This window comes from Triplophysa dalaica, chromosome 11 (genome assembly GCF_015846415.1).
Source record: "Triplophysa dalaica isolate WHDGS20190420 chromosome 11, ASM1584641v1, whole genome shotgun sequence".
NCBI lineage: Eukaryota > Metazoa > Chordata > Actinopteri > Cypriniformes > Nemacheilidae > Triplophysa > Triplophysa dalaica.
This window is the reverse complement of record NC_079552.1, coordinates 9,757,978-9,784,985: the sequence shown is the minus strand read 5'-3', so window position 1 is coordinate 9,784,985 and position 27,008 is coordinate 9,757,978. Positions and strand designations below refer to the sequence as shown.

At 37.8% G+C, this 27,008-nt stretch overlaps 1 protein-coding gene across 3 annotated transcripts in view; it reads right to left on the bottom strand.

Annotated features, from left to right (window-relative positions):
• The window catches only part of kcnq5a (potassium voltage-gated channel, KQT-like subfamily, member 5a), a 93,689-nt gene that overhangs the window by 14,643 nt on the left and 52,038 nt on the right, over positions 1 to 27,008 (bottom strand). For all 3 annotated transcript variants that reach the window (XM_056761146.1, XM_056761147.1, XM_056761148.1), the window contains exons 2-8: positions 12,298 to 12,388; positions 9,940 to 10,066; positions 7,245 to 7,420; positions 6,677 to 6,802; positions 4,236 to 4,346; positions 3,510 to 3,605; positions 359 to 453 (exon numbers count right to left, since the gene is read on the bottom strand). In XM_056761146.1, the coding sequence (XP_056617124.1) occupies positions 359 to 453; positions 3,510 to 3,605; positions 4,236 to 4,346; positions 6,677 to 6,802; positions 7,245 to 7,420; positions 9,940 to 10,066; positions 12,298 to 12,388 (822 nt within the window). The remainder of the gene's footprint in view (positions 1 to 358; positions 454 to 3,509; positions 3,606 to 4,235; positions 4,347 to 6,676; positions 6,803 to 7,244; positions 7,421 to 9,939; positions 10,067 to 12,297; positions 12,389 to 27,008) is intronic.

Below are 27,008 nucleotides of genomic sequence, written 5' to 3'. Positions count from 1 at the left end.
AAGATATTTTAAAGAGTAATCCGTTCTTGGGCACTTTTGACTACCATTGTCATTTTTCCTATTTGATAGTCAATGGCGACCAAGAACTGTTTGGGTACAAGCATTCTTCCAAATATCTTTCTCTCTGTTCATCAGAACAAATAAATGTATGCAGATTTGGAACAACTCAAGGGTGAGTGAATGATATTTTAAGGTGAACTGTCACTTTCAGCATAGTTTCTATGGGGTATGAGAAGAGGATTATGCATGAAAAGGGAAGACAGATTAAAAGAAATTGGTTTGCAGACTGAAGTGGGGAAATGAGAGTTACAGAAGCACCAACACCAAAGACGACACCAGTTGCCACAATTGTACCTACTTTGCAGGGCTGCAGGTATGCAACGCTTTCAAATGAGGCTTCCAGGTAGCAATGGAAACCGAGTTCTCATCAGCCGCATAGCTACGCCACACACACTACGTGCAGAGTATACAAAACCAGGAAAAAAGGGAGGGAAACGAAAATAAAAGAGAAACACACAAGGCCAGGAAAAAAGCAGTGGTTGGAAAGAAAAGAACAACAAAAAGAAAAGAAAAAGATTAGTAAAAACCGGTTCATGTAAGCCTCCTTCCATCAGTTCACTGCATTGATACATGCCTTTGAGGAGGGAGAACACTTTTATAGAAAAGCCATGTGGCGCTCAGGTTTGTTCTGGAGAGGTCTGTGGAGTAGAGACGCCAGGCAGCCTGGTGCAGGACACAGACAAACATACACACAAACACACACAGGGATATGGGTGGAGAAAGATAATAGTATGGTGAGGGAACAGCCAGTGAATCTGTGAATCTGTGAATTTTGACCTCAAGACATTTGTTCAACTGCTGTTTTTTTAATTTGTTTGCTGCAAAAATATCACATGAAGTCTGAGACCACTAATAAAAATATGTCAGCATTCCATGCATGAATAAAAAAAATATATATTATTGTCAGTTTGCATTAAAAGCTTGCATGTATTTTATACAGTAAGTTTGGTACTGTAGGTTTCCCTTTGGTTGAATGACAACATCCACTCGAGTTGGCATTGAATCTCTAAGTAGTAAAACCTGATGGTCCATGTTATCCAAAAATGTGCTGAGAATGTTTCAAAATCTTCCAGAGGGCTTTAAAGGAAGCAAGGCAATCTGCTGATGTCTAAATAGTAAATATCACCAACTTCCTTTTTGAACAGTGGCCTTCCTGTTTGTTTCCAATAGATTTAAAAGCTGCATTTTAATGTGGTCTCAGATTTTCAACCCCACTGTAAATTTAAAAAGCTTTGTGTGCATAAACATTGGGATATATTTCAAGCCAATATTCCACCTCCGAATATGTGAGTGGAAACAGCGTTTTATAAATGTCTTGATGCCTGGGTGGCACACACAACATTAAAACAGCCAGACGACTTAAAAGTGATGTGGTTAGGAAAAAGAGGCATATATTTATCCAGTGAAAAGAATATGTGCACATAAAAATGTGAAATGAAGTTAAAAATGCTGACAAGGAACTCCTTTTTTACAAAATACAAGTGCAAGCAATGGATTGTAGTCTGGGCATACATGAATACTGCTTCACTTACATATTTTACCAATATTGTCAGATCTTTGAAAATTTATTTTAAGAATAAAATTGAAATGGAACACAATAATGTTATTATGAATATAAATATATTGTATGTATAATGTATTAATTTGTGGAGGAAGAAATAACAAGAAAGGTATAGAGGATGTGTTGTGAGGACAAAAACATCCGAATGGTAAAAGACTGAAGATGGTGCTCTGAAATTGCAGAGTTGACAGCGTGACAGCAGTGAGGAGGGAGAGCATATTTTCCATCATTCCATACAAATAATCAGCAAAAAGGAAAAAACAACAACCGTAACATGCAGGAAAGAATGTGAACCCAGACATAGCTTGGAGTCATACTCCACAGATCATAACCAAGATATGTATATACATTCCTTGGTTAAATAAAGGCCGGAAGTCATTTGAGGTAGGTGGGAGAGCACAAATTATGAGAAATAATGCACCAATGCAGTTCCTGCAACGTTAAACCATAAAGTGATAGTTCACCCAAAACTCAAAATTCTGTCATAGTTTACTCACCCTGTTGTCATTCTAAGACTTTTATTGCGTTGAATACATAAAGTTTAGCAGAATGTTCATGCTGCTGTTTGTTCACAGGATGAAAGTGAATGTGGACTAGAGACAGTCGAGGTCACAATTCACTTAAAATGTATGGAGAAAGAACGTAAACCTAAATAACACCATCTGAATTACAAGCCACAGGGAGTCTAACACATTAAAGCATCTAAAGGGTAAGTAAATGATAACAGAAATTATACTTTTAGGTCACTATCTCTTTTAATAACAGATCATTGTAAAAACACATGATTAATGTCAACAGTAATTGGGGTTGGATGGTTGGCTGCCCATCGAAAGACCTTTGGAAAAGAATGAAAATTAAAACCAGCGTTAGAGACAGTGCAGGAAGAGAGACAAAATAAACACCAAGACCAATGATATATATGAGATCTTCTCTGTCCGCAATATCAGAACTCAACCTGGAGAAGGAAAAGACTTCAAAATGCTTGTGAAATTGTGTGCGGGTTCCCAACAGCATCCAAAAGGAAGTCACTCATTTCTATAATATTACAGCACCTCAAATGTTTTGTAGATACGTGTGCGTGCACATTTTCCTGGAGTAAATCTGTGTCTCCTGCTATAAGAGAAAGATGCACTGTCCATTAGAAAGAGCTATTGTCCTCAGGGAGACTCTTGCAGATATTTATGATGTGTTTCCACGGAAGGAATCCTGTGCAAGTGTTTCCTTTGGCTCTAACAGAAGATAATAGTCTGCAATGCAATCAATGCCCATCATATTCTTCATTTTCTCTTTTTTCTTAGTAAACTGAATTCCGTTTTTATTGTGTAATTAACAAAGTTGTAACATTTAGCAAATTTTTCAATTTAAGTTCACACTAATGGAGCCAATTAAGTTTTGGAAAATTAGCGAGTATGAGACTTGAAATGAATGTGGATTCGGCCGTAAATGGGCGTAAATGTCAATTTGCACATGAGAAAGAAAATGTATTGAATTTTCTCCTTTACAGCCGGGAGTTATTGAAGCAATAAGCCCCAAGAAGCAGTGGGTTACAGTGCATTTTATAACAGCTAAGGGCGTTGTGGCACGAGGCGAATGCTTATTCCATATGCGTAGCAAGGTTTTATTAAATAAAGTATATAAAATGATATTCAGGCTATGTAATGCGCTCAGCTGTTATAAATCGGGGTATTTTATGACGGGTTAGAACTCGGCTCAGCCAATTAGAATCAAGGACCAAATCTGACCGTTTTATAAAAAAACATTAAAGGTGCTGAACATTAAGCATGGATCCAATAGAATGAAATCTTTTGGTAGACTTATTCTGTTTCTTATTCATTCTTCATTGTGAATGTTTGACAGATTGACTGTGTGTCAGTTAGTTTGTGTTTACCTGTATCAGGCTGGCCGCTGGGTTTCTCCTCTTCTCAAAGTGCTTCTGTCTGTGCTGCTCTTGAACCTTCAAAGCGAAGCCAGAGCCAAGAATACCCTACGCCCACAACCACCCACAGAAAAAAACAAAAGTCCAGAATTACTAATGTTTAATCCGCTGATTTTGACTAAGACATTTACATTTACATTTAGTCATTTGGCAGACGCTTTTATCCAAAGCGACTTACAGTGCACTTATTACAGGGACAATCCCCCTGGAGCAACGTGGAGTAAAGTGTCTTGCTCAAGGACACACTGGTGGTGGCTGCTGGGATCGAACCAGCAACCTTTGATTTACCAGTTCAGTGGTTTAACCCACTAGACCACCATCTCTAAGAGAGTGAGTGCAAAGAGTCAGCCACACATACTCTATTTCCTCAAACACATCATAAAATCATCACAAAACTCTTCGGCTGTACAAAACATATTAAGTGATTGAAAGTTTTTCTAAGGAGACAATATCAGCCATCTGCAGTATGCGAGACCTCATAAAGAGATTAAATAAGAGAGGACTTGTGAAGAACACTTTGGATATTTAACGTTCCATTCATTCACTCATTCATTCAATTGTTCTTTCTTTTGTTCATTCAGACTGTATATACAGTACATGTATTCGTTCATAAAAAATCTTTTCACCATCCTGCACAAATGGCAGAATACAATTGATGTATTGGTGCTGGTTACTCACAGCAGGCAAAGCAAAGAACGAGATGCCCAGCAAAGCAAATCCTGCAGAAAGAAGCCTCCCTGTCCAGGTTTGTGGTGTCTTATCTCCATATCCAATGGTGGTGAGGGTGATCTAAAAGTAAGGCAGAACAATGTAAATGGACATCCTTTCAAAACTCCAAAAAAGCATGAGACGTAAGGGTAATGTTGCTAAGTATATAACAGGAAGTCCTGGTCCTCGAATCTGATTGGACAGATAATCAGATACGCTCAGTCGTGCTCTTTATCCTTCCAAAACAATTTCACAGAAATATTTATTTATTTTATGAAGTGGCGGATTTTTATGAATCCATACAACCTTATTCTTAAATTAAAGTATGATTTGCTTTATCGGCAGTTATGTTTTTATGTTTAAATTGTACTTTTTTGTACTCATCGTACATTTTTTAACAAATCACATGGTACAAATTCATACAAATTAGCCACCTCGTAAAATAATCATGAATTCCTGTGAGACAGGCTGTTTCCACTCCAGTAACTTACCAGAAACAAGAAAGAGTCTGAGCCATCATAGTTTTAATGCTTCAAATGAGGCACAGGTTTGGATGAAACTTTTGAACCAGCAACTAATCTATCTTTACATAACAGCCAAACACAGGGAACAGATCTAATTCTGGTCCGATCGCCTGGAGAGCTGTCTCGGTCTGTCTGCACCGATTCTTCAACTTCTCCGGCCATCAAACGAGATATTTCTCAGTGGAGGCCAAGTCAAGCTCCACTCGCATTAACTTCTGCCCATTATGCCACACTAAACACTCATAAACACTAAAGCGGAACTGAGCTCTACTATAAAGTTACGGCCACACAGACACACAGCGTTTGATCCATCTTTCAGCAAGAGAAACACTTTGGGATTTCTGACATATCGCACTTCTTTCCACGTTCATAAGCGAGTGTTTTGGATCCTCGCAGGCAGGGGATACTTAAACAAAGCCCCGGCCAAAACAAATTCAACACATCCAGTAAAAGTGAGTGATTTGTCAAATGCGAAGAGCGCCGCGGCCTTTACAGCACAAGGAGGCGAAGCTCACACACATGCCAGATTTCTGTTCTCATGTTTTCCTCCTCTGAAGCCTGCCTGTCAGCTCTAGACGCTGGCTTGGGCTCAACCCAGTGTAAATACTGTGGGACAGCGCAAGATTGGCCCACTGCTGGTTTGTGTCTACAGCAGGAGACTCATCTGACCTCAAGTCTCCTTTTATCGCCTTTCTGTGCTCGGCGGGAGCTGGAGATTAGATGCATTGATTTGGTAAATCAACTGGTGAGGAAGCATGACCAGTGATGCTGCGTGTATAACAACAACTAAACAATACAAAGGTTGTAATTTATTCCCTATTGATTTATGAAATACACAGTTATTTGGTATTAATGAACATTCTCATTTTAACCAGTGACACAGAAACGTAGTAATACCTTTTAAAGATTTAGTTTGGGGTTTGTAGTATATACTTTTAAGGTTACAGAATTTACCTGCAGCTGAATTTTGTGCTACCATTTTTGTGCTTTGGTAATCTTTTGTGACGCAGTCTGTGAAAACCCAGCCTGTGATTTTTATGTTTTCTTTACTCTAAATGGATAGTTCACCTGAAAATGAATATTGAGTCATCATTTAGTCACTCTCTTGTCATTCAATCCGGATTTGGCTCACACGTCCTGAAAAGTGAAGCTGCGGGCTTTTTGATCGCCCCCTGGTGGCTGGCTGCAGTATAGGTCATAAACCACGCCCTCTCCATGTAAACAAATGGAACAGGAGCCAAACTATAAAATCCAATTACACTTATACTTAGTTATAAGATGTTATAAGGGCTGCGGTAACATGATTTCTTCGTTTATGATTGAGTCATCATGGAATATGGGCGGGACCTTGATACCATGTTCCACTTCGTGCTCACTACTGCGCAGACTCTCACCATGTCTACACCTGACGCTGCCGGGTCTGGTATAGACACAGTGTCTGGCTCCAAATGACGTCAATGGCAGAGGCCATAACTCAGATGTTTTAGCCTTCATTTTTTCTACAATAGAAGTGAATGGAAGAACGTTGTCGATATTTTATACTGTCTATGTAGAATGTTGGTAACCGAACAACACAAAACCAGAGCAAGACAAATGGGTCCCTCGGTTGTTGGGTTACCGACATTCTGCAAAATAGCTTATTTTGTGTTCTGCAGAAAGAAAGAAAGTGAGACAGGTTTGAAATGACAAGAGGGTAAGTGAATGATGGCAGAATTTTTATTTTTGGGAGAACTAACCCTTTCAAATCTTTTTTATTGACCGAGTAAAAAACTGAAATCAAACTTTGCTTATCTCAGAATTAGATTTTGAGGCTCTCGCTTGCTTCACAGACTGGGTCACGTTTTGTCAGTGCCACTTTTTCTACAGCAAATTTCTCTACAGACTTACCGTACCCCACCAAAGAGCATCTGCGTAGGTGGCAAACTGTGTGTTAAATTCCTTCTCCACCAAGTAGACTAGGAACGAAGAGAAGATCAGCACCAAGAAGCCAATGTACCAGGCGGTCACAAGCTCCTGAAAACGAACATCACAACATTAATCCAGTTAAAGTCATCTTTACAGACATTTGAGATACGTCAGGAAAATGTGATGCTGAGAGGAGAAAGAATCAAATAACTCTGCTATTATGTGGACCACAGTTATTCATTGTGGGGACCCCTAATCTCTCCACTAAATGAGGCCTGAGGAAGCGTGTGGCTTGGCTACGGCCCATGGCTGGAGTTTCACTCCAAGCAGTGAAGGAGAAAGAGGTTGATTGTGGGGTCATGAGCTCGGAACGGTGTGTTCTAGTCTACTTATGTGAGGACTTTCTCAAATTAATCTCTGGAAATTTCGTATTGCCACATTGATGCTATGTGATGCAGTCACATTTGAACATTGGACCCAATGCTTTTTGGGGTCGTTATATTTTCTTACAATTTCAATAAAAACAGTTCTATAGCATTTCTGAGCATACCTTGCTGTGAGCGTAGACAACCGATCCCAGCAGTTTCCAGGTACCGCCTCGCCTGTCCATACGCACCATGCGCAGGATCTGTAAAAAACGCAGACTGCGAAGCGCAGACGTGGCAAGAATGTTGCCCTGGCTACCAGCTGAAACCACGCCGATGGATGCAATGAGGACAATAATGTCTGTAACACAGGAGACAGCAAGAGTCTAATGAGACACCATTTCCATTCATTTACTTGAGGAAAAAAATATACATGATTACCGGCCAGCTACTGTAGAACTGACCACTGAAGTTAATCAGGATAAGGATTCCATATAAAATAAAGCCTGACATAGCAAAGCTGCATCAGCTTCGACAGCCTTCTTTATCTCACAATATCAATATCACTCTTTTCTGGCAACACTCTGCTTACTTCAACAAGGATGAGGACCACCCAGCCATTCCAAGAGCATATGAGACAATCTACATAGAAACTAATCTGTGTGTTCTAATAAGTAGATCTCTGAGACAACATGGACGGTGATATTTCAATAACTGGGTCGTTCTGGGACAGCTGGGAAGCCACAACCTTACAGAACAGCATATCTAATCCTCCTCGAGCTTCCAACACATCTTAACCAGAGATAATATTGTTCTTTACTCGAATCACCTCCGTCATATTTTCCTGCCGAACGTTACGCCTGAGGTTTGAAATAACGTTCTTTTTAGTCACACGAGTCCAAGGTGGCCTCCATAGACTCTGAAATCTGAATCTCACGACTCTTAAAGGTTGAAAGTGGAACGTTGGGGAACATGAGCAGATGGGAACCAGAGGGGCTGATTTATGCGTCTTGTGAACAAAAGCCATACTAAAATGTGGAAATCCAAAATCATAAGAGTTGCACCGCATCCAACAGAGCAGCTGAACCGTCTGATTTGTTGCAGGCAATTCTCATTCTGACAGCGCTAAGCCCAATTGAAGTATAATGCTTCATGAATGGGTGACGTAAAAGTGGAAACGCGATTGCTAATCGATTAGGAGAGCGTTGGCTTTTAATGTGGTCCAGTTCAGCCCTTTTAGCCAAGCCTGTTGTAAAAAAATGATGGCAATCTTCTGAATGCTGTGTATTGGGAGCATGCTTCCCAAGGTTCAAATGTGATGAGGTCACTTATTTTGTAAGAAGCAGATGGACTTTGACAGCACTCTATTCTTTATTCTCCAAAACAATATCATGCAATACAGTCATATCTAAAGATTGGCAAATCAATTTAAGTTATATTCAAATATATTTTAAAACTGAAAAATATATAATCTACATACATGCTTCACATTCGAAAAAGGATGCATTGTTCTCTATGTCTTGCCATTCTCTCTGCTATCTGCATCGAACTGAAACTTTGACTATATTAATTACAATTATTCTGTCATTGCAAACCTTTGCAATATTCATACTACGATATGCCCATTAGCAATATTTTATTAACTTGATATCTCGCAGTCCTATTACGCAACATTTAAAACATTGTCATTTGCTTGCTGTGCAGAATGTTTCTGTTTCATCCTATTTTGCATTGATTTACAATGTTTTATTTAGGTTAATCTAACAAACAGGCAGGTTTAGGAAGGCTTATAATACCCGGAGAGAGATATCAGTTAAAATTCCCATTCATCTCAATTGCTGTTTGCTCAGCTGGTTCATGGCCTAAAATTTGCTTATTAAACCACAAACCTTTGTCATGTGACTTAGTCTAATGCCTTTCGCTAGTGACTATCCTTAGATACACAAAATGAGGATAAATTCATCTAAATTAATTCATTACAAGATTATAGAAATATAAGGCATTAATAATAATAATAATAATATTTCTTATAAATTATTTTTTGTTCATTGAATTGAATAGCTTTCACTATTTGACATGCTCCATATACATACAGTAATAAAGTCTTACAGGTACAAAAAAGAATGAGTTTGAGATGAATATGTTTATATTAGTTTCCTAGCAGAGGCGATAATAATAGTAATAATTATTTATTTTTTGTTCATTACATTAAAAACCTTTCACTATTTGCCATGCTCCACATATATTCAATATTAAAGTCTTGCAGGTATACAAAAAATTATGCTACACAAGAGTTTTAGATGAATATGTTTATATTAGTTATCTAGCAGATGCGGTAATGGATGATGTGCTGTATTATCACGCCAGTGTGTTTAATTAAGAGTCTAAGGGGTATTCCAAGATCTCTGTAATTTCCAATGGGACATTCTGAATAAATGTGTGAAGCCGGGAAATTGTGCCTTTTGTTCACTGTCTCATAATTCAGAGTTAGTCACTGTGTTGATGGTTTTCTGATGGAGCTCTGCTTCCTGATAAATGGAGATGAGGTTCAGTGCATGATACACGATTATTTATTCACCCTGAAGACTAAAATTACCATCATACGAAACAATACCACACATGGGGCGTGTGCTTGTAAATACAAACGGCATCGGCAATCCCTCAGTATGCCTGACCTTAGGAGGGAATTAAAAGAGAGCTCATAAAGCTTGTTCTTTTTCGGCATTATGTATCTTTGGGTCAGTCAGTGATCCCGGGAAAAGAAGCTATCATTATGCGATAAGCATCCGTCAAAATCTACACAGTCAAAGCAGATCCATCAACCTGTACAGACAACTTTATACGGGGAAGCAAGCACACTGATAGAAGTTTTGAGCTTACCGATGATACAGAACGGTTTTCTCGCAAAGCGCAGTCGACCCGGCCATCCTCTGTAGCGACAGCAGCATCCGGCAGACCAGATGCGAATGATGTACTCCAGGCCAAACACAACAATCATGACAAACTCCTGCAAATCACAAACACCATCAGTACAACTACATACAGTAAGAAATCAGCACTCAGTGTCATATCGCTGCGGTCCTTCTTAAACGTTGTCTCTTCATATTTCATGATTTTTATATTTTGTCACGAAATCATTACTTTTGGTCACCCTTTATTTTCGTCAATGTTTGCAAACATCTAACAACTAAAAAGTATTTAAATGTGGTTTGACAATGAAGTATTAACCATTTAAAATATATAGTGTTTTTCCATTTCCTAAAAACAAAAATTTGGACAGCCAAAATTCAAAATACCTTTAAGGTCAAAGTTCAAAAGAAGAGGTTGTTCAATGTGAGAATGCGATGGCGTTAGATTGTTTATGTTTCATGTTCACAATCTTATCAAAGATGTTTTTGACATCATCTGATGAAATTGATATTTAATAAAAACGTATTAAACATTGATAATAATTAAATAAATAATTAAATAAATGTATATATTTATTTTATTAATTAATTAACATATTAATTCCTATAATCATTCATCAAAACAATGGTATTACAAAACAACAACTATCTGTTGTTAAGTTGTTAGTCCATACTATTAATTAAATTAAAATCCCAAATGTATTTATTTGTATTTGACTTTTTCTATATTTCAAAAAGTCATGCACTTTTTACAAAGTTCATTATCAAATAACATTTAAGGGCGCCTGTTGTGTTCCTGTTTTCTATAGTCTTTGTTCTTTACATTTACATGTATTTATTTAGCCAGTGCTTTTATCCCAAGTGCCTTACAAATTAGGAAGCATTCAACATTTTGCCTTAGGAGCCAACAATAAGCACATGACGGCAAGCTGCTTATAGCCAACACTCCTAATTGTCTAAATGAACAAAAATATCTGCAAATAGAGGCAAAAACACAGCCCCAGTCTTCCCCTCCAATATTCCCAAAGAATATCTAATAAATGAACCTCTTTGTAAAATGCACAGCATGGCTGTAGAGTCTATATACCCTCCACACTCTGCTTCACCACAGGAAACTGCGGTCATGTCAAGTTAACACAATTAACCTCTTAGCTAATCCATCATCGTCACATTCTTGGCCAAGCTAATTGCTAATGTTAGATAAACCCCGGCTGGGCTCACCTGATGAAAACATCTGTCTGCATACAGAAAGACTTCAAAATGCTGATCTTTCAAGAACTCAATGCATGCCTTCACACCATGCATTTACATTACTGCTGATGCATTCTGTACTACTGTACGCGTGTAAAAACCTCAGGTGCTTAATTTCTACGAAGCGCAAAACAGAATTGCACCTGAAACTCAATTTTTTTCAATAGCTCTAATTTTTTTTTTAAAATCTAACACAAAGTGTAATGTCATCTATTGATGGACAAATCAACAAACATGACCTTTTATCAGGCCACCCCCATCCCAAGGGGCTTGAGGCCTGGGGGAGGTTTTAAACTTACCTGTCCTGACGCACCGTGACAGCTAATCTGGGTTTCCCATAGCTTGACACAACACTGTTTGTGTATCCTGAGGACTATCTGATACTGAAAGTTATGCCTCCCTACTGTTTTCCCACCAGCAGGGAGATGCATTCCCCCACCTCTTGGGTCAGTTTTATAGGACTCTGATAAAAGCATCAATACATCCCCTTTAACTGATACAGTAACACCTTGGCTCGCTCTAACACGGTTCCAGTGAGACGTGGGTATTATATCATTAAAAGCACCATGCCGCTTAGTGTCGTCACTTGATAGGATCCTATTCGCCAGCAAAACATCAAGGCGTAAGGGTAAAACCAGCTTAGCATAACACATGTATCAAATGACCTCATCTCAGTGATTATCTTTTACGGACCAGAGTAATTGTTGTTTTCTGATCTGGGCCTCCTTCACTGACATCTAATCTCTTGTTTTTGTGAATTCATTTAATGAAGTTCACCATTGACCACCACAGTAGGAAAAATTGCTTTGTAATTTTCTTCGTTGTGTTATACAAAAAAGAAGACATTTTGAAGGATGTAGGAAAGCAAACAGTTCTGGGGCACTTTTGACTACCATTGTCATTTTTCCTACTATGGTAGTCAATGGCGGCCAAGAACTGTTTGGTTACAAGCCAAATATCATTCTCTGTGGTCATCAGAACAAAGAGATTTATACAGATATGAAACAATGATGACATCATTTTTATTTTCCAGTGAACTGTCCCTTTAATGGAGGAGGTGTGTTTGTTGGGTCCTCACCAGTATGATGAGACAGTGATTGGAGAGCTCCATATGAACAGGGATGGTGGAGAACACAGACAGGACCAGACAGCCAAACACCAAGGTGAACCTGTCAATGAACAAACAAAAACCATTAGTTTCATTCAGACAGTGGGAAATAGCTCCAGTTACTGTATCCCTTCACGTCACCTGACCGCCATTGAAGTTCAAACTAAAGGTTTCTTTGTTCACATTCAAAAACACCTTTGCTAATCCTCAGGTTGGACTCCATTAAAGAATATTGAGAGATTCAGAGTGCACTTTCCGAGTGGCTTAAGAACGCAGTTAAATCCAGTGGGGCTTTTAAACAGCTCTTTTAGCCACTAACCAGCAAACATAATAGCTGATGAAGTACACAACCTGAAAGATAGTCTCACAAGCCGTCTTTACTTAAAAACATCCCCGGCATCATTGTGCAACTACTGAATTCGCAAATGATAAATGTGTGTGCGCTCTATCACACGGCACACTCTGTCTGCTGTCTATTTACAGCAGGCTGAGGAAACATGCACACTTTTTGGTGCGGTATGCTGTATTTACACCATTTCTTCTCTGTTTTGTGTTTTCACAATGTATAAACAGGCCATTAAGAACACTAGCCTGAGGTGATGGAGAACTAAGCAGGGCTCTTCATTTTTAGAAACGGCTGCAGTTGTGTGAGGCATACAGCCATATGCGGTTGCATGCTGTCTGAATAAAGTAGCAGACATCACACTAAACACACAATGTCTTCCAGCGGCTGATGTTTTTATTGCATCTGGGAGTCTCGTCTTTCGCCTTCAATCCTTTTTCTTTATTTCACCTTTCATTCATTTTAAAGTGGTCATACTGATGAAATTACTGCACCTTCATACAGGAAGATACCACCACATCCACCAAGGGTTTTTCAGTCAGCTTTTAGTGGTAAAAGCAGTTCAACTTTTCTTTGCAGATTCAACTTTACGGGTATTTAAATCTGACAGACGTGCAGCAGGTCGTCGAATACATGCTGTCAAGTGTATAACAAATTCAGTACTTTAACAGACTGAGAAAGGAAGCATACTGTATGAGTGTAAAAAGAAAGTATTATTCGATAAAGACATCACACATCTCCTGAGTATTTTCCCATTTCATCACACAAGTTACGTATTTTTGACTTGGATCAGACTTAACAACAGCAGTTTTTCATTGAAGAAGTCGTTTTATTGGAAAAGTATTGTAAAAAAGAAATCTTATGAGAACATGATTTTTACTTGTATATCCTTTCACACGGAGCTCATGTCATTGTGGTGAAGCTTTAACATAAAAAGGTTAAATAAGTCATTTGTTATTTTTAAAGGTGGAAGTATTTTAGTCCACTAAAGTACTTTTATCTGTTCTTTATCAAAAAAATACTTGAATTTATTCCAAAGCATAATAAACTTTAAATTTATTAAATACATTTTTCTTACTTTTAGTCCATTTAAAGTCAAAATCATTTTAAATACTTAAAATACATAAGTAAAGAATTTTTTATGTATTCTTAAAGGTCCAGTGTGTAATTTTTTCGGAGGATTTATTGACAGAAATGTAATTTAATATACATAACTATGTGTAGGTGTATAAAGACCTTTTATAATAAAGCGGTATGTTTTTATTATCTTAGAATAAGCTATTTCTATCTACATACACCGCTGGTCCCCTTGCATGGAATTCACCATGTTTTTTCTACAGTAGCCCTAAACAGACTTGTTCTAATATGTTATCTCCTTTGGCAAAAAATTAAAACCTGACGATATCTTAGTTCTGTGTCAGCCACCATATTGCTTCGAAAGTGAGGGATTGAGTGAGCCGTTAGTTGCAATTTGCAACCTCACCACTAGATGACACTAAAATCAACACATTGCTCCTTTAAGTATTAAAGGTAAAATCATGAATGAATAAAATGTAGTGGAGTGAAAAGTATGCAAAATATAAATGTAGTAAAGTAAATATTCCTCAGATAAAGTACAGACACTTGAGGAAAAAATATTTCACGACCGTCCACCTCCACTGCTGACCAGATCCATGATCTATTTGTATCATATATTTGTGTCTATCCTGTTACTTCTCTAGATCCAAGGGCAATATCCATTCATCTTTTAGAAAAAAGTTTATTTTCAGCACTAGCTGTGTTTTAATGTTCGCGTGAGAACACTTACAAACTAGTTACGGCATTTGCGTGTATCAATGTTAACAGCTGTTATCCCGATCGTGCTGACAGCCCTCACCTGTTTCTCGGTCCTGTCTTTCCGTTTTAGTCGGTGAGACATAGTCTGTCTGAACCACTCTTCACCCTTTCAGCGCTTACCTAACACATGAACACCCACACGCAGCTCAGACTTTTTCAGTTAGTGTGAGGGCTTCTGTGAATCTCATAACACTCCAATACTATAACAATCCAGAAAGTCTGGATCGTGACAGAGTTTATGGGTCATTGAAGGATATAGTACTTTCCATATCCTTGTGGTACAGCAGACCACAACTATTACACTCAAACTGTTGTTGTGCTGCTAGAAGGTGTTTATTGCACGAGTACAAAAAAATGCATGCACATAAATGCTCCGCTCCAAAACTTGAAACTGGCTTTAGCATGTTGGATGTTGAAGATACATGAAATATAATAAATGAATGAGACATGATATGTGATCAACACTTCTTTCACATCATTGAATGTTTACGCAACAACTCAACTCAACTCTGTGCTTCTGCCACAGTCATTACCGTAACCAAACAGCCCCGCAAAACAGTAGCAGCGACATACAAGCCCACATACGTGCACCCAGACACATTTGTCAGGCACTCCGAGGTGGGGGAAATGAAAATATTAGAACAGGAAGGAATGGCTTTTTTGAGCAAACAGCCACAGGTACTAGCGCTGTTCTGCGCTCAGGCCAGACAATGTGTCTTTCAGCATTTAGAGATGTGCGGTCAAAGCGCCAGATTCCCACAGACTTAGACATCCGAGCTTCTAAAGCTGAACCCATGGGACCTCCTTCTACTAGCGAGACAAAACACAGCTCCACCATCCAATTCAGCTGTCTGTGCATGTGAGGGAGCGTGAGTATGTAAATGTTAGCTTGCGATTCTGCCACAGTGCATCTGATACCACTTTATAATGGCACAGTTAAATGGGGAGAGAAAGATTACAGTAGTGGATAATGGTCTGTCCACCTGATTCTGTATGCCAGTGTGTGTGTGACTGTCTCGTATTGTTTTGGAAGCAGACTCAGCGGGGTTTGAAAAGCATTCAAATCAACAACGATGACATGTTCCAAGTAGGCATTTCAATTTTGTTTAGGTGCTGCGTGTACTATCTGAGCAAACATGACACACCAGAGGGCGGTGTTGCTGTCTACCAGTCCAAACACACAGGGCAGGTAGGCAGGTAAATCCTGTAAGGTCAACATACAATAAGTACACTGTAAAAGTGTTTTTTACTATATTTTAGTGTTTTATTAACGTTTCACATATTTGTTAATACGGTTAAAAAACTGACAAATAACATTTTTTTATGGTATATTTCAGGTGCCCTAGCTGTCATTACATTAAAAAATTTTACAAGATTTTTTTAACAATCTATATTTTAAATACAGTTAAAAACTGTAAAATTACAGGAAAGGACACAAATGCACAAGAAAATTGCTAATTTTATTGGATGCAGCTGGACTTTTCCCCGCATTCTCAGTGTCAGCGATCAGTTGTCGGCTTGCCGTTCTTATGACGTCGGCAGTTGGTCTCCATTTGGTCACCGTGACATTACTTTGTGACCGCGTTCTGAGGACGTCTTGGCAACGCTCCATTTCTTAGAATTTTTGCCAACGTTCCAGAAATGTCCTAGCCGCGTCCTCAAATAACGTTGTGAATTAATCCCATGGAGAACGTTGTAGCGACGTGATTATTAAGCGACTTAATAATTTGATAAATCTGGTTATTTCTATTTATTATGTTATTTTATGGAAAATTTATGATCAGAGTGAAATCTTTTATAATGTCAAGACGAATGCTAAAAATCCGACTTCTGATAGCTATTAAACTGAAGTTTAATTCAATACCACAATTTAAACTGTGTTTCTATTTATTTAGTGCTTTAATGGTCATTTCAACATTAACGGTCATTTCTTTTTACCTCTCTGCCTGATATTACTTTAGCGGTTTATCAATATTCTTTCTTTACTTTATACCTCAAATGTGTGAGAGTAACCACATATTTTAGTGATTTTCGATCAATTTGGCGCATTTAAATGAATGGACCATGATTTTTGTGAGTGTGTCAAAAGAAGCTTTTGATTGTTGTTTCTTAAAAATGGACAACCTGCTGAACGATTTTAACAACGTGACTGTTTGCTCGTTAGGATGTGCTCAAAGAAACGTTATTTGTTACGTCCAATGTTAAAATGGGAATTACAAGTTACAATGCTTGAAAGTTATTTGATAAGTCGTGGCAACAAACATGGTCCAGTATAGGTACGTCGTCACAACATAACTGTGTTAGCTGGGGATACACTACAATGGAGGCATTATCAGTACAGTTAGGCACTGAGGACAGAGTTGTTTAATTTCCTCCAAATTAGCTATATTATGAGCTGTATTACCTGTATTTCTTGGCTGTTCAGTTGAATATTGTTTCTGTTGCATCCAAGTACTATTCATTTCTCGATACATTTCCCTTAATTAATGTGGCGTACATCACTGTAATGTTTTAATCTGTGCAGCTGGCTCTTTGAATTATCCTTATACTGTACACAGCGAGTTGCCAGTATGAATGCACATCGTCATCAGAACGACTCACAAACAAATAACTCATTTGAACAGATTCATTTAAACAGAATATAAAATATCAGGTTATCATGTTAACCTCAGTGAACCACAAACGCATGGTGTGAATGAGTTTTGCTTTCATGTAGCAAGTCTGGTTCATTCGATAAAAAGCTTAGGCTATATTTTATTTTAAACAACTTTTCTGTTTGGTTGAAAACATTTAATATTCCATTCCATTCCATTTTCTACCGCTTATCCGAACTACCTCGGGTCACGGGGAGCCTGCGCCTATCTCAGGAGTCATCGGGCATCAAGGCAAGATACACCCTGGATGGAGTGCCAACCCATCGCAGGGCACACACACTCACTCATTCACTCACGCACTCACAACCTACGGACAATTTTTTCCAGAGATGCCAAACATTTAATATTACACTATTTAAAATATTTTTAATCTAATTTTAAGGAACTTTTATATGTTGTTTGTAAAGTGTTAAAGCCACGTAAAGGTCTTACACGTGAGTGTGTGTACAAAATCAGGATGGCTCATTTTGAACAGAAGTTAGAGTTTTGAAAATTTTAATTAATGTTATGTGACAATTTGGAGCCTTTTTTCCATATAAGAGCCAATGGCTCCTTAATTGACTTTTTTTGTTTGGAGCCTTATGTATAAGTTGCTGTCCTTCCAAAACCTGGTTTGTCCAAATTCACTGTTTTTCAGTTATTAGAAAACACACTGTACTTTCGATTAAATACTGTGCTGTCCAAATTGCCAAGCACGTTTTAAAACTTTTCTTGGTTAGATTTTTGCAAAACCCTGGTACACAAATAAAGGGTGACTATTAATAATGATTTATGGCATAAAATGTAATATGGAAATATGGAGATATGTTTAAGAAGGACATCAGCGATATATACCCTAACACTAAAAGAAAAAGCTTGTTTACTATATATATTTTACAAATGGGGATATTTGTAAAAAACAAAAGAAACCGAATCAAAATTTTAAATAAATATCTTTAAGACTAATTATTGATTTAAATAAAAATATATTTATAGAAATACATTTATATTACATTTAAATTATATACACAAATACATTTAATAAGTAAAAATATATTTCATAAAATTGTGTACATAAAAACACAACATTTATTTATGTGTAAAAACTTTAGAATGAACATGTTTGTATTAGTTACAAAAAATGTATAACATGCATAAAGAAATAAGACGGAGAAGAGGAAAGAGAAAGAGATAAGCGACTGGCTGGTTCTGCGTTTCAGTCAGTTGGCTGGCTTTGAGGCCAGTCATTGCGTTCCTGACAAGATTAATACGATAATTCATTTTCCATTGGATTATTATAAAATACAACGTGAGCGATCCACAGTCCACAACACAATACAGTCTGAGTTATATTGGCTGCTCAGTGAATTATTGAATGGCTTGTACAAATAGCCTGTGGACATCTGGCTCTGATTTGGCTTGAGCCCCTAATGGCTCTGCTCCGTCTGAGCAGGAAGGTCTGGACACTGGCTGCTGTTTCCACTGCAGCTGGAACAGACTTCATAACACAAATCTGATTTCTGACCAGATCTTCACACAGCATAAGGGTTTATAATAACACTAATAACAGAAAATAATGAGGTGGGACTCACAGCCCTGCTCAGTTTTGACGCATTCAAAGCAATTGGGTTATGAGCCATTAGTTCTGATGATGGCAGAGTAGCAAGAATGATGTTTTGTACTGCATGTCCACAAAATTAAATGAGCTTTTTTCACTGCATGGTGTAAGTTACATATAAATGTTAGTTAGTTATATGAAAGATGATCAGTGACTTTTTCATATGGTGAGGGCTGGTTTGCGGCTTATGTACTTTTCCCAGAGAATTTAACACAATGAGTCGACACAACATCGTGATAACGAATGAAATCGACACAGTAGAAGAAGAAGATGAACTTTGACTCCCAGAAACGCTAGGACCTTCAGTGAGCAGCATTCATCAAACTGAAGAGACTCAATGTCACATTCACCATTTCTCCCTTTTAACATTAATAAATATGGCATGAGTTTCTTTCCCAGCCATCTTTTTTCTTTCATTTCTGAGTCTCCTGTGTCGAGGGTAAATTGAGTTGCAGCCTATGTAGAGGGTCTCAAAGCAGTCTCTTATGAGATTTCATGATAGTTAGGACTTAGGATGCTACCTTACTTGCTGTTTTAGTATGCAGAAGGTAGTAAAGCAGCTCACTCGATTTTTAAACAGAGTTACGAAGTTAACATTGTGTGACTACTATCACTGACCATTGTAAATGTGCTTGTTTATTTTGTCTATACTAATTGAAAAAGGTTTCCTTCAGACTGGGGACTCTAAACACAGGCCTGTCATGATGAATAATTAGATAGTCATCTAAAACTGTACTTTGCTGTTCCAGGTTCAGCCAGATTGGAAATTTACTATAAAGCAAAAATGAAACAGCTATTTAAAACTGGCAATCACTTTATGTGGATTTAAACAGTTCACAAAATACCCCCAACTCCAAAATAAAACACCTTATCATGTTTTTCAACTGTATGAATCATTGAAATGCAATTTAACACATGTCTTCTTTTCTGTCATCTGAACTCAAGACATCAACACATAGTCACTGCAACTAAGTTTTAGGTGGCTACAGTACACTGGACAGTAAACATGTAAGACAGAAAAGGTCAATGATCATTCAATGTGTAAAGAGAAATAAAAAAAATAAAAAATGATTAAATTTTCCAATCACATCACATTACAGATGTTGAAAGCCTGAGAACGTAAGTAAATATCAAACTTCAAACTGATTTTTTTATGAAGCCAAAAGTTTAAAACAGATAATACTTAAAGGCTGATTCAAGACATCACATCGAACTGAAACTTTTTATTCTAAATTATGCTGTTTAATTTAGAAAATCTGGGAAACATAGTTTGAACATTTACTCAACAAAAACAAACAAGGGTTAAAACACTGATCGCACAATACTCAACACCAACAGAATAAAGCTTTTCAGGGACACTGTGAACTAGCGTCAGAGCTGAAATTACTGTCAACCAAATTTGAAATCAAGGTAAATGAAATGCAGAAGTTAGGGTAAGGGGGTCAGAACAACATCCAATTTACAGAAATATCTTAACAGTGCAATTTTCCAGCACTCAAAATCCAGTCAGCCAAGTTGGCAACCAAAGAGTCTGCTAAAGCCTAATTGATCGCAAATTGCACCAGAGATTTTTAATTAATGTTGTTAACTACTAGCCAACAGACTACACTATTTAATCAAAGATGATGTCTAAAAATACCTGATCAATGCTTGGGAGACAAGACTGTCTCAGTGGTGTGTGAGTTTGGGCATTTTATATTTTGAAGCACAAAGACACAAAATAAGAAACTTGTGAAGGTGGAAAATGATGGCCTTTAACATGAGGTTTAGTCTAATCAGTGACGGCGCTGTCCAGGGTCCTGAAACTGATCACATAACACAACTGCTGCATCTGTTTGACCTCAGCAGGACTAAAGATGTCTGTCATCTCCGGTTCAATTCAAAAGTCAACACTAAAATGTATCATTAAAATAAATAAAATCATAGAAATCATTATCATATTATCTGTTTCACTTTGATTTTCAGATCATCTTAAGGGAAGTTTTATAGTCGATATTTTAATAAAGCTTTGCTGGACATCCCAAATCTCTATCGCAATGATGATGCTTAGTCCCAAAAACATCAGTAATGCACCACTCCAACCTACAGCACAGGCAGTTCCCTAAACTCTTCCTAATAGCCAAATAAAACGCAACGTAAGCACATAAACCCCATCGTAACTGGAGCCTCCCAGACACCACAGCAGTCAGGTTTTGTATTGAGAGTCGCTTGACTGAAAGGAGGTGAGGAGGAGGATGAGCTATGTTGTACGGCTCCTCCAACGGCAGTTTGTCTTGGGCTGGACGGGGAGCAGAAACAGACAGGATGTACCCCTGCCAAGTGTCTATTAACTAATCCTGCTGTTTATACAATCTACTTAAGTATCTTACAAGGCTGATCGGCAAGATGAAACACACTGTTTGATTTCTAAGCAACTACTTAACAAAACACAATGCGGCCAAAGGCGTCCTAAGCCTTCCAGCTAAAGTTCACTGAAGCAAATGCAAACAGTTGTGAAGTTTGTTGGCATCAATAATCATTAATTGATATTATGATGGTTAATATGAAAACTATATCTCATAACTAAATAGTATACTGTTGATGAAGATACACATACAGTATGATGCAAAGCTAAAACCCTGAGATATAAAATAATATACTAATAATAAACAAGGCGCTCAGATTATTTATGGTCAAGCCATACTATCCTTAAATGTTTCTTAGAGAGCATGCTGAAATTGAGAAGTACACAGAGCAGAGTTAGTGCTGTAATGATTCTTATGTGTAGTCAACATCACCCACATGGCTGGGGAACGGGGCCAAATTTCCATGATGCAGTATCGCTTGGCTTTGAAGGTGTGGGCCAGGAGACGTTTCGCTCACCTTCTTTTTCTCCCTCCCTGCATGTTTTTCTTTCCCTTTTGGGTACCATTAGGAAGAGTGGGAGGAATCGGCACAAGCTCTTTTCCATGTGATGAGCACAAATCCTGCACTAACAGGATCCAGACCTGGGAAAGCTGGTAAGCTCTAGCAGCTGACAGAGTTCATAAACGCTCTTGGCATACAGGGAAATGGCAGCAGGTTCTCATCAAGCACCACAAGGCCTCTTCTTCACTCCATTGCTAACACTCTCTCGTTTCACATTTGCTTCTTGTTTTCCCTTTTCACAGTTATTGGTGCTAACCAAATGTCAGTCTGTCACAAGGAGGGTAAAGATAGACAGAGCATGGACAGTGTCTCTTAAATTGTTTGGACAGTTAAGTTACAGATGTCTTAATTCATAGTTCAGAGTTAGACAAAAAAAGTGAGGTGTATCTACAAACAAATGATGCTATGGCTTTTCTCAGAACTAGCTTCACATTTCTAAGACGTGCTTGGAAGTATTTTCACCAGCTGACCTCATTTTTTACTGAATGTTAGTGGATGTTCTATCAGCGTGAACACATCACATTAACTATTGTCTATACTTTTTGTAATCATGATCAATAATATAACTGTATTTATTGTTTAATTTCAAACATTTTTTACCATTTCAAATGTACTTTAAAGTCCCCATGAAATTAATATAAAAAATTAAAAATGTTAGAAATTAAAACATGTTAGCCGTAAAGTGATAGTTCACCAAAACATTATAATTCTATCATCATTTACTCACCTGCTTATCTGTTCATACCGGTATGACTTTCTTTCTTCTCCAGAACAACTAAATATTTTTTAAAGAAAGTTGTTAACCGGCACCCATTCACTTGCATTGGTTATGAGTCTATACAATAGAAGTCAATGGGTGTGGACGCTGTTAGATTACCAACTTTCTCTCTTCCACCAAAATAAAACAATGATTTTTATGACATCATTCTGCACTTCAGCTTCTCATTATATTTTTCTGACTAATCAAAAGCTCTCTAGAGAATCTAGTATCCGCCCTTGCTACAGAGTGTTTTAAAAAGGTCAGGAGCACTCAATATGTCCTGCCCTAATTTCATGTTTAAGAGGAAATTATGCCAATGCATCAAACAAAGCTGCAGATTTCAAGACACTTCAGTGGGTCTTTGAACATTTTTGTCAAATATTTCCCTTAAAAATTACTTGTTATCTTTAAAATAAATGCAATCTTCATTTCATAATTTATAACCACAACGTTAAATATATTTTCAATTGTGGTGTACATAATGCTCTTTACTCTGAGGTTTCATGACCTTTGTGATAACAATGAACCATGCGCAGATAACAGTTTGGCTGCTACTGTGCTGTGGAAACAGACAAAAGGAGAAAGTAAAGAATAACCTCGCATGACATCCTCTGTACTTCCTCATCAGTCTGGACCTGGAGTTTAGCAGGCACTTGAGCCACAGGCAGCGGAACCCTAACAATCCATTGAGACACACTTCACAACTTTTTTGTCCTTTCCCTCTTTTCATAAGTTTCTCTTTCTCTCTAATGGCCATATGCTTCTCAAAGGCTGGATCGTAGTTAGCAATCCTCGGCCCCATGACTCTATACCAGTGGTTGTCAAACTCTTTTGTTGTAAGGCCCCCTTTGTATAGAGTGCATCACTTTGCGGCCCCCCAAATAAAGAATTTTATTTAAAAAAAAACATATTCAGTTATACAATGCTGGAACTTTTAGTTGGAGTTCTTATTTTTCTGACATTTGATTGCATAAAATGTATGCCTAAATGTATATATTTCATAACATTCCACAAAACCTGTGGTCCCCTTGGATCCATCTTGGCCCCCCCACAGGGGGAATGGACAGTTTGAAATGGTTCACAGATAGAATCCAGTGAGGTTTAAATTCAAGAAGCCATTAAAACATCTTTTATAATGCTCCTGTATTCACAGAAATCATGTTCCCAAAGTCTAAATACAAAAATCATTTAGCAAAGTTATGAAAACATGTTTGAAATGAAAAGCTAAGTGAAATTTGTCCTTAATCTTTTGTTTTTAGACAAGACTTCAGGCGCATGGAAATCTCCACCTTGAACTCATTCAACCCAAAAAGGCTCTCTGCTTTTACAACTGCACCATTAAACCCCCACTCATTGCAGCTGGTGGGACTGCGCTCCTCTAGCTTCATTAAACGCATACGCACAAACCCACTCAAACACAAATATCACACTTCACACTCGCACAAATACAGGAAAGACTTTGTCACGCCTGGTTGTAAAGTGTCGACTGACTTCAGCTGGTTGGCACAGCTATATTACTAAGATAGCCAATCTGTAACCCAGGAGGAACGTTAACCGCCTTTTAAAAGAGGAGAAAGGGGGCAAGAAAGAGATTTAATAGGGTAAATTAAGCAATATGCAGGTGGATTTTATTAAGAGAACTATGAAAGACTTTTTCTTACAATCTACAATTTATATTTTATTGTATAATAGTTGTATTAAAAAACTATTTGTTGAATTTGTTTGTATAGTAATATTATTAAATAAACTATTGTTGAATAGGTTGTGTAACTTTGTCACATTTAAGTTTAGCCAAGTAACGGTTCTTCTATAGGTAACCCAAAATAAAACTGCCTAAACCTCACAACTTGCTTGCTAATGTAATTGACTGGTTAATTCTTTCGCATGTTTTCAGAAATAATCTACAGGGACTCTATTATTTACGGATGTGTACCGGAAGTTAAATTTGGACTGCAAAAGTGGCAAGCGCAGAAATGTTTGTTTATGTTGTTGCTTTGAATACCGTCTATATAAGGCCTAAATTGCAAGAAATTGTTTTATAAAGGCTTTTTTCCATTTGATAAAGAAATAATTTTGTTCTAAGAAAAAGGTATTTTGTGCCCTGCGATGGGTTGGCACTCCATCCAGGGTGTATCCTGCCTTGATGCCCGATGACTCCTGAGATAGGCGCAGGCTCCCCGTGACCCGAGGTAGTTCGGATAAGCGGTAGAAAATGGAAGGGAATGGAAAAAGGTATTTTGTCTAGTTTGAGCAAAGCTGTGGATGAAAGCTTATGTTATTAAGAGCATGGGAAATGTATCTCTCTGAATATGGTATAAACTCTCTTAAGGTTTTGATGAGAATCATACTGTACAGTCAGAAATCCCAGTTTTGGGTTTGAAAACCTTTCATAATGAAACCATCTGAAGAGAAAGTGCACAAAAGTGAAATCATTTTGCTCTTAGGATTTCATCAGCACGACTTGTTGTGGTCTGTCTGGCGTGTGAATTACCCAGACATTGCAAATCCTTCAAACAGAAATATAAAATCACGAAGAGAGCTGTTGTGAATATTCTCTTAAAATGAAAACCGCTATACTTTTTACAACTTTGACGTAGGTATTGCATGAATAACACAGGCAAGTGGAGGAAAATAAAGAAAAATGTTCCAGTCAACTGTCCTCCTCCAGACACACACTAACCGAGCAAGCACACACATATGCACACATCCAGAAAGCGCTTGGATAGGTGCAGTACTTCCATCCAATTGGACTCAATAATTTTCTTTGTAATGTCGACTCTGTATCGACTCAGAAACTTTTTTCGCTTTTGCGCCCCACACTTCACTAACACATGGGGTCACTGCGGAACCCACCAAAGTGTTTTTCCTCAGCTTGTTTTAATTGTACTGTTTATAAGAAGCGTGTCGACGGTACTGTAGACTTGGGGTTAATTTTCACCCCTGTTGCTACAGTAAACCCGCCGCATCAGAGGTGCCTTTTTATCACTGGAAGAACCTCAAGCATCACACAAGCACATGAAAAGCAAATTGCCTAACAGCAAAATATATTTTAACACACTTTCTAATAACATGCGAAGATTATGACCGAATTGTCTAAATCTAAAACATCTGATGAGGTTTTTCCAGCCTTATCAACACATGAAAGAGTTTCCACTCGGTAGAAAAGCGATGGAACACACACGCACACGTTGAGTTCTAGACACGTCTGTACAAACGCTTACATCTTTCTTTATACTTCTGGCTTTTTATGGCATTAATGATTTTTTGAGAAAAAGCAGATGGGCCAGATCTGTCAAGCTTTTATTGACATTGTCCATGTAAGGATACGGTAGCCAGCTCGGTCTCACTCGCTCTCTCTCTCTCTGTCTCTCTCTTGTAAAGTGTATTGTTCAGGAAGTGTTAATACCCTTCCTTCAGATTTGCAGTGCACTCCATTCAAGGATTATTTGTTTTATCATGGTTTAACACAGAACATTGTTCAAATGTTCATTTTGGGGGCAAACTATTACTTAAAGAGTACATAACATGATATCATGAAAATTACAATTCATGCAGTGTGTAACGTTGCCGTGTTTGAAAGTAAGCAGTCTGACATGTTTTAAATCTGAAGGTGAATAAATAAAGTTATTGGCTTGGAAAAAAGGGAGTCGACTTTGAAACACGCAAACGAGTCGTCCCTAGTCCGATTCGCGAACCGCTGCGGATGTACGTCACTAGTCCTCTTAAAAATCCACATGCAGATGCTACTACTGTACATTCTCATGGTGTGGGTCTCCAAAAGAAGCTATTTTTTTATTATCTTAGCATCTTTAAAAGATTTCAATACATTTTGGAAGACAACAAAAACAAACAAACAATTTCATATTTGTGCAATTTTAAACAAAGGCAAACCCACGCACTCCACCTGCCTCTCATGGGCAGTGTTATCCATTGGTAGCTGTGACATAGATTGATTTGTGTCATTACGTGAGTGAGAGAGCCATTGATTCATCACTGACCTGTTCACCGTAGTATCTGCCTTCATTAGCAGAGTAAGAACTATGTGGAGACTCACCCAGACACGAGCCACAGGGAACAGCACACCTCTTAAATACAGCCATCTATCACAGCCATTTACCTTGCCCACCAGACACACACTGATCAATACTTAAACCAGCACACTTACAGACCCGTCTCTCAAAATGTGTGCACTGAAGGTCCTCTGCTTTTACCTAATGTCACATTAACACAGCTGCACTAAAAAGACATTCACAAACTTTCTAAATTCTAAGCATATGTTGCAATTCAACTTCTTGATAGTTAATTTTTTATATAAAAAAAAAGTTAATTGTAAAAGCTTGACACAAAGAAGCAGAACATGTACATGAGAGGAAAAGATAAGGCACTGGAGTTAAAATAATTTGTATCATCCCATTTTTAAATTATTATTTCTACCTGATAAAGCATAAACACCACAACATTTTGAGAAAATGCAAAGTTATTAAAAAATAACATTTTCTCAAAACATGTTTATAATTTTGTAGCTCATGGAAATTGATTTTGTTTTGAGGTTTTTGCTAGCACAGGATTTAATTCAATATTTAA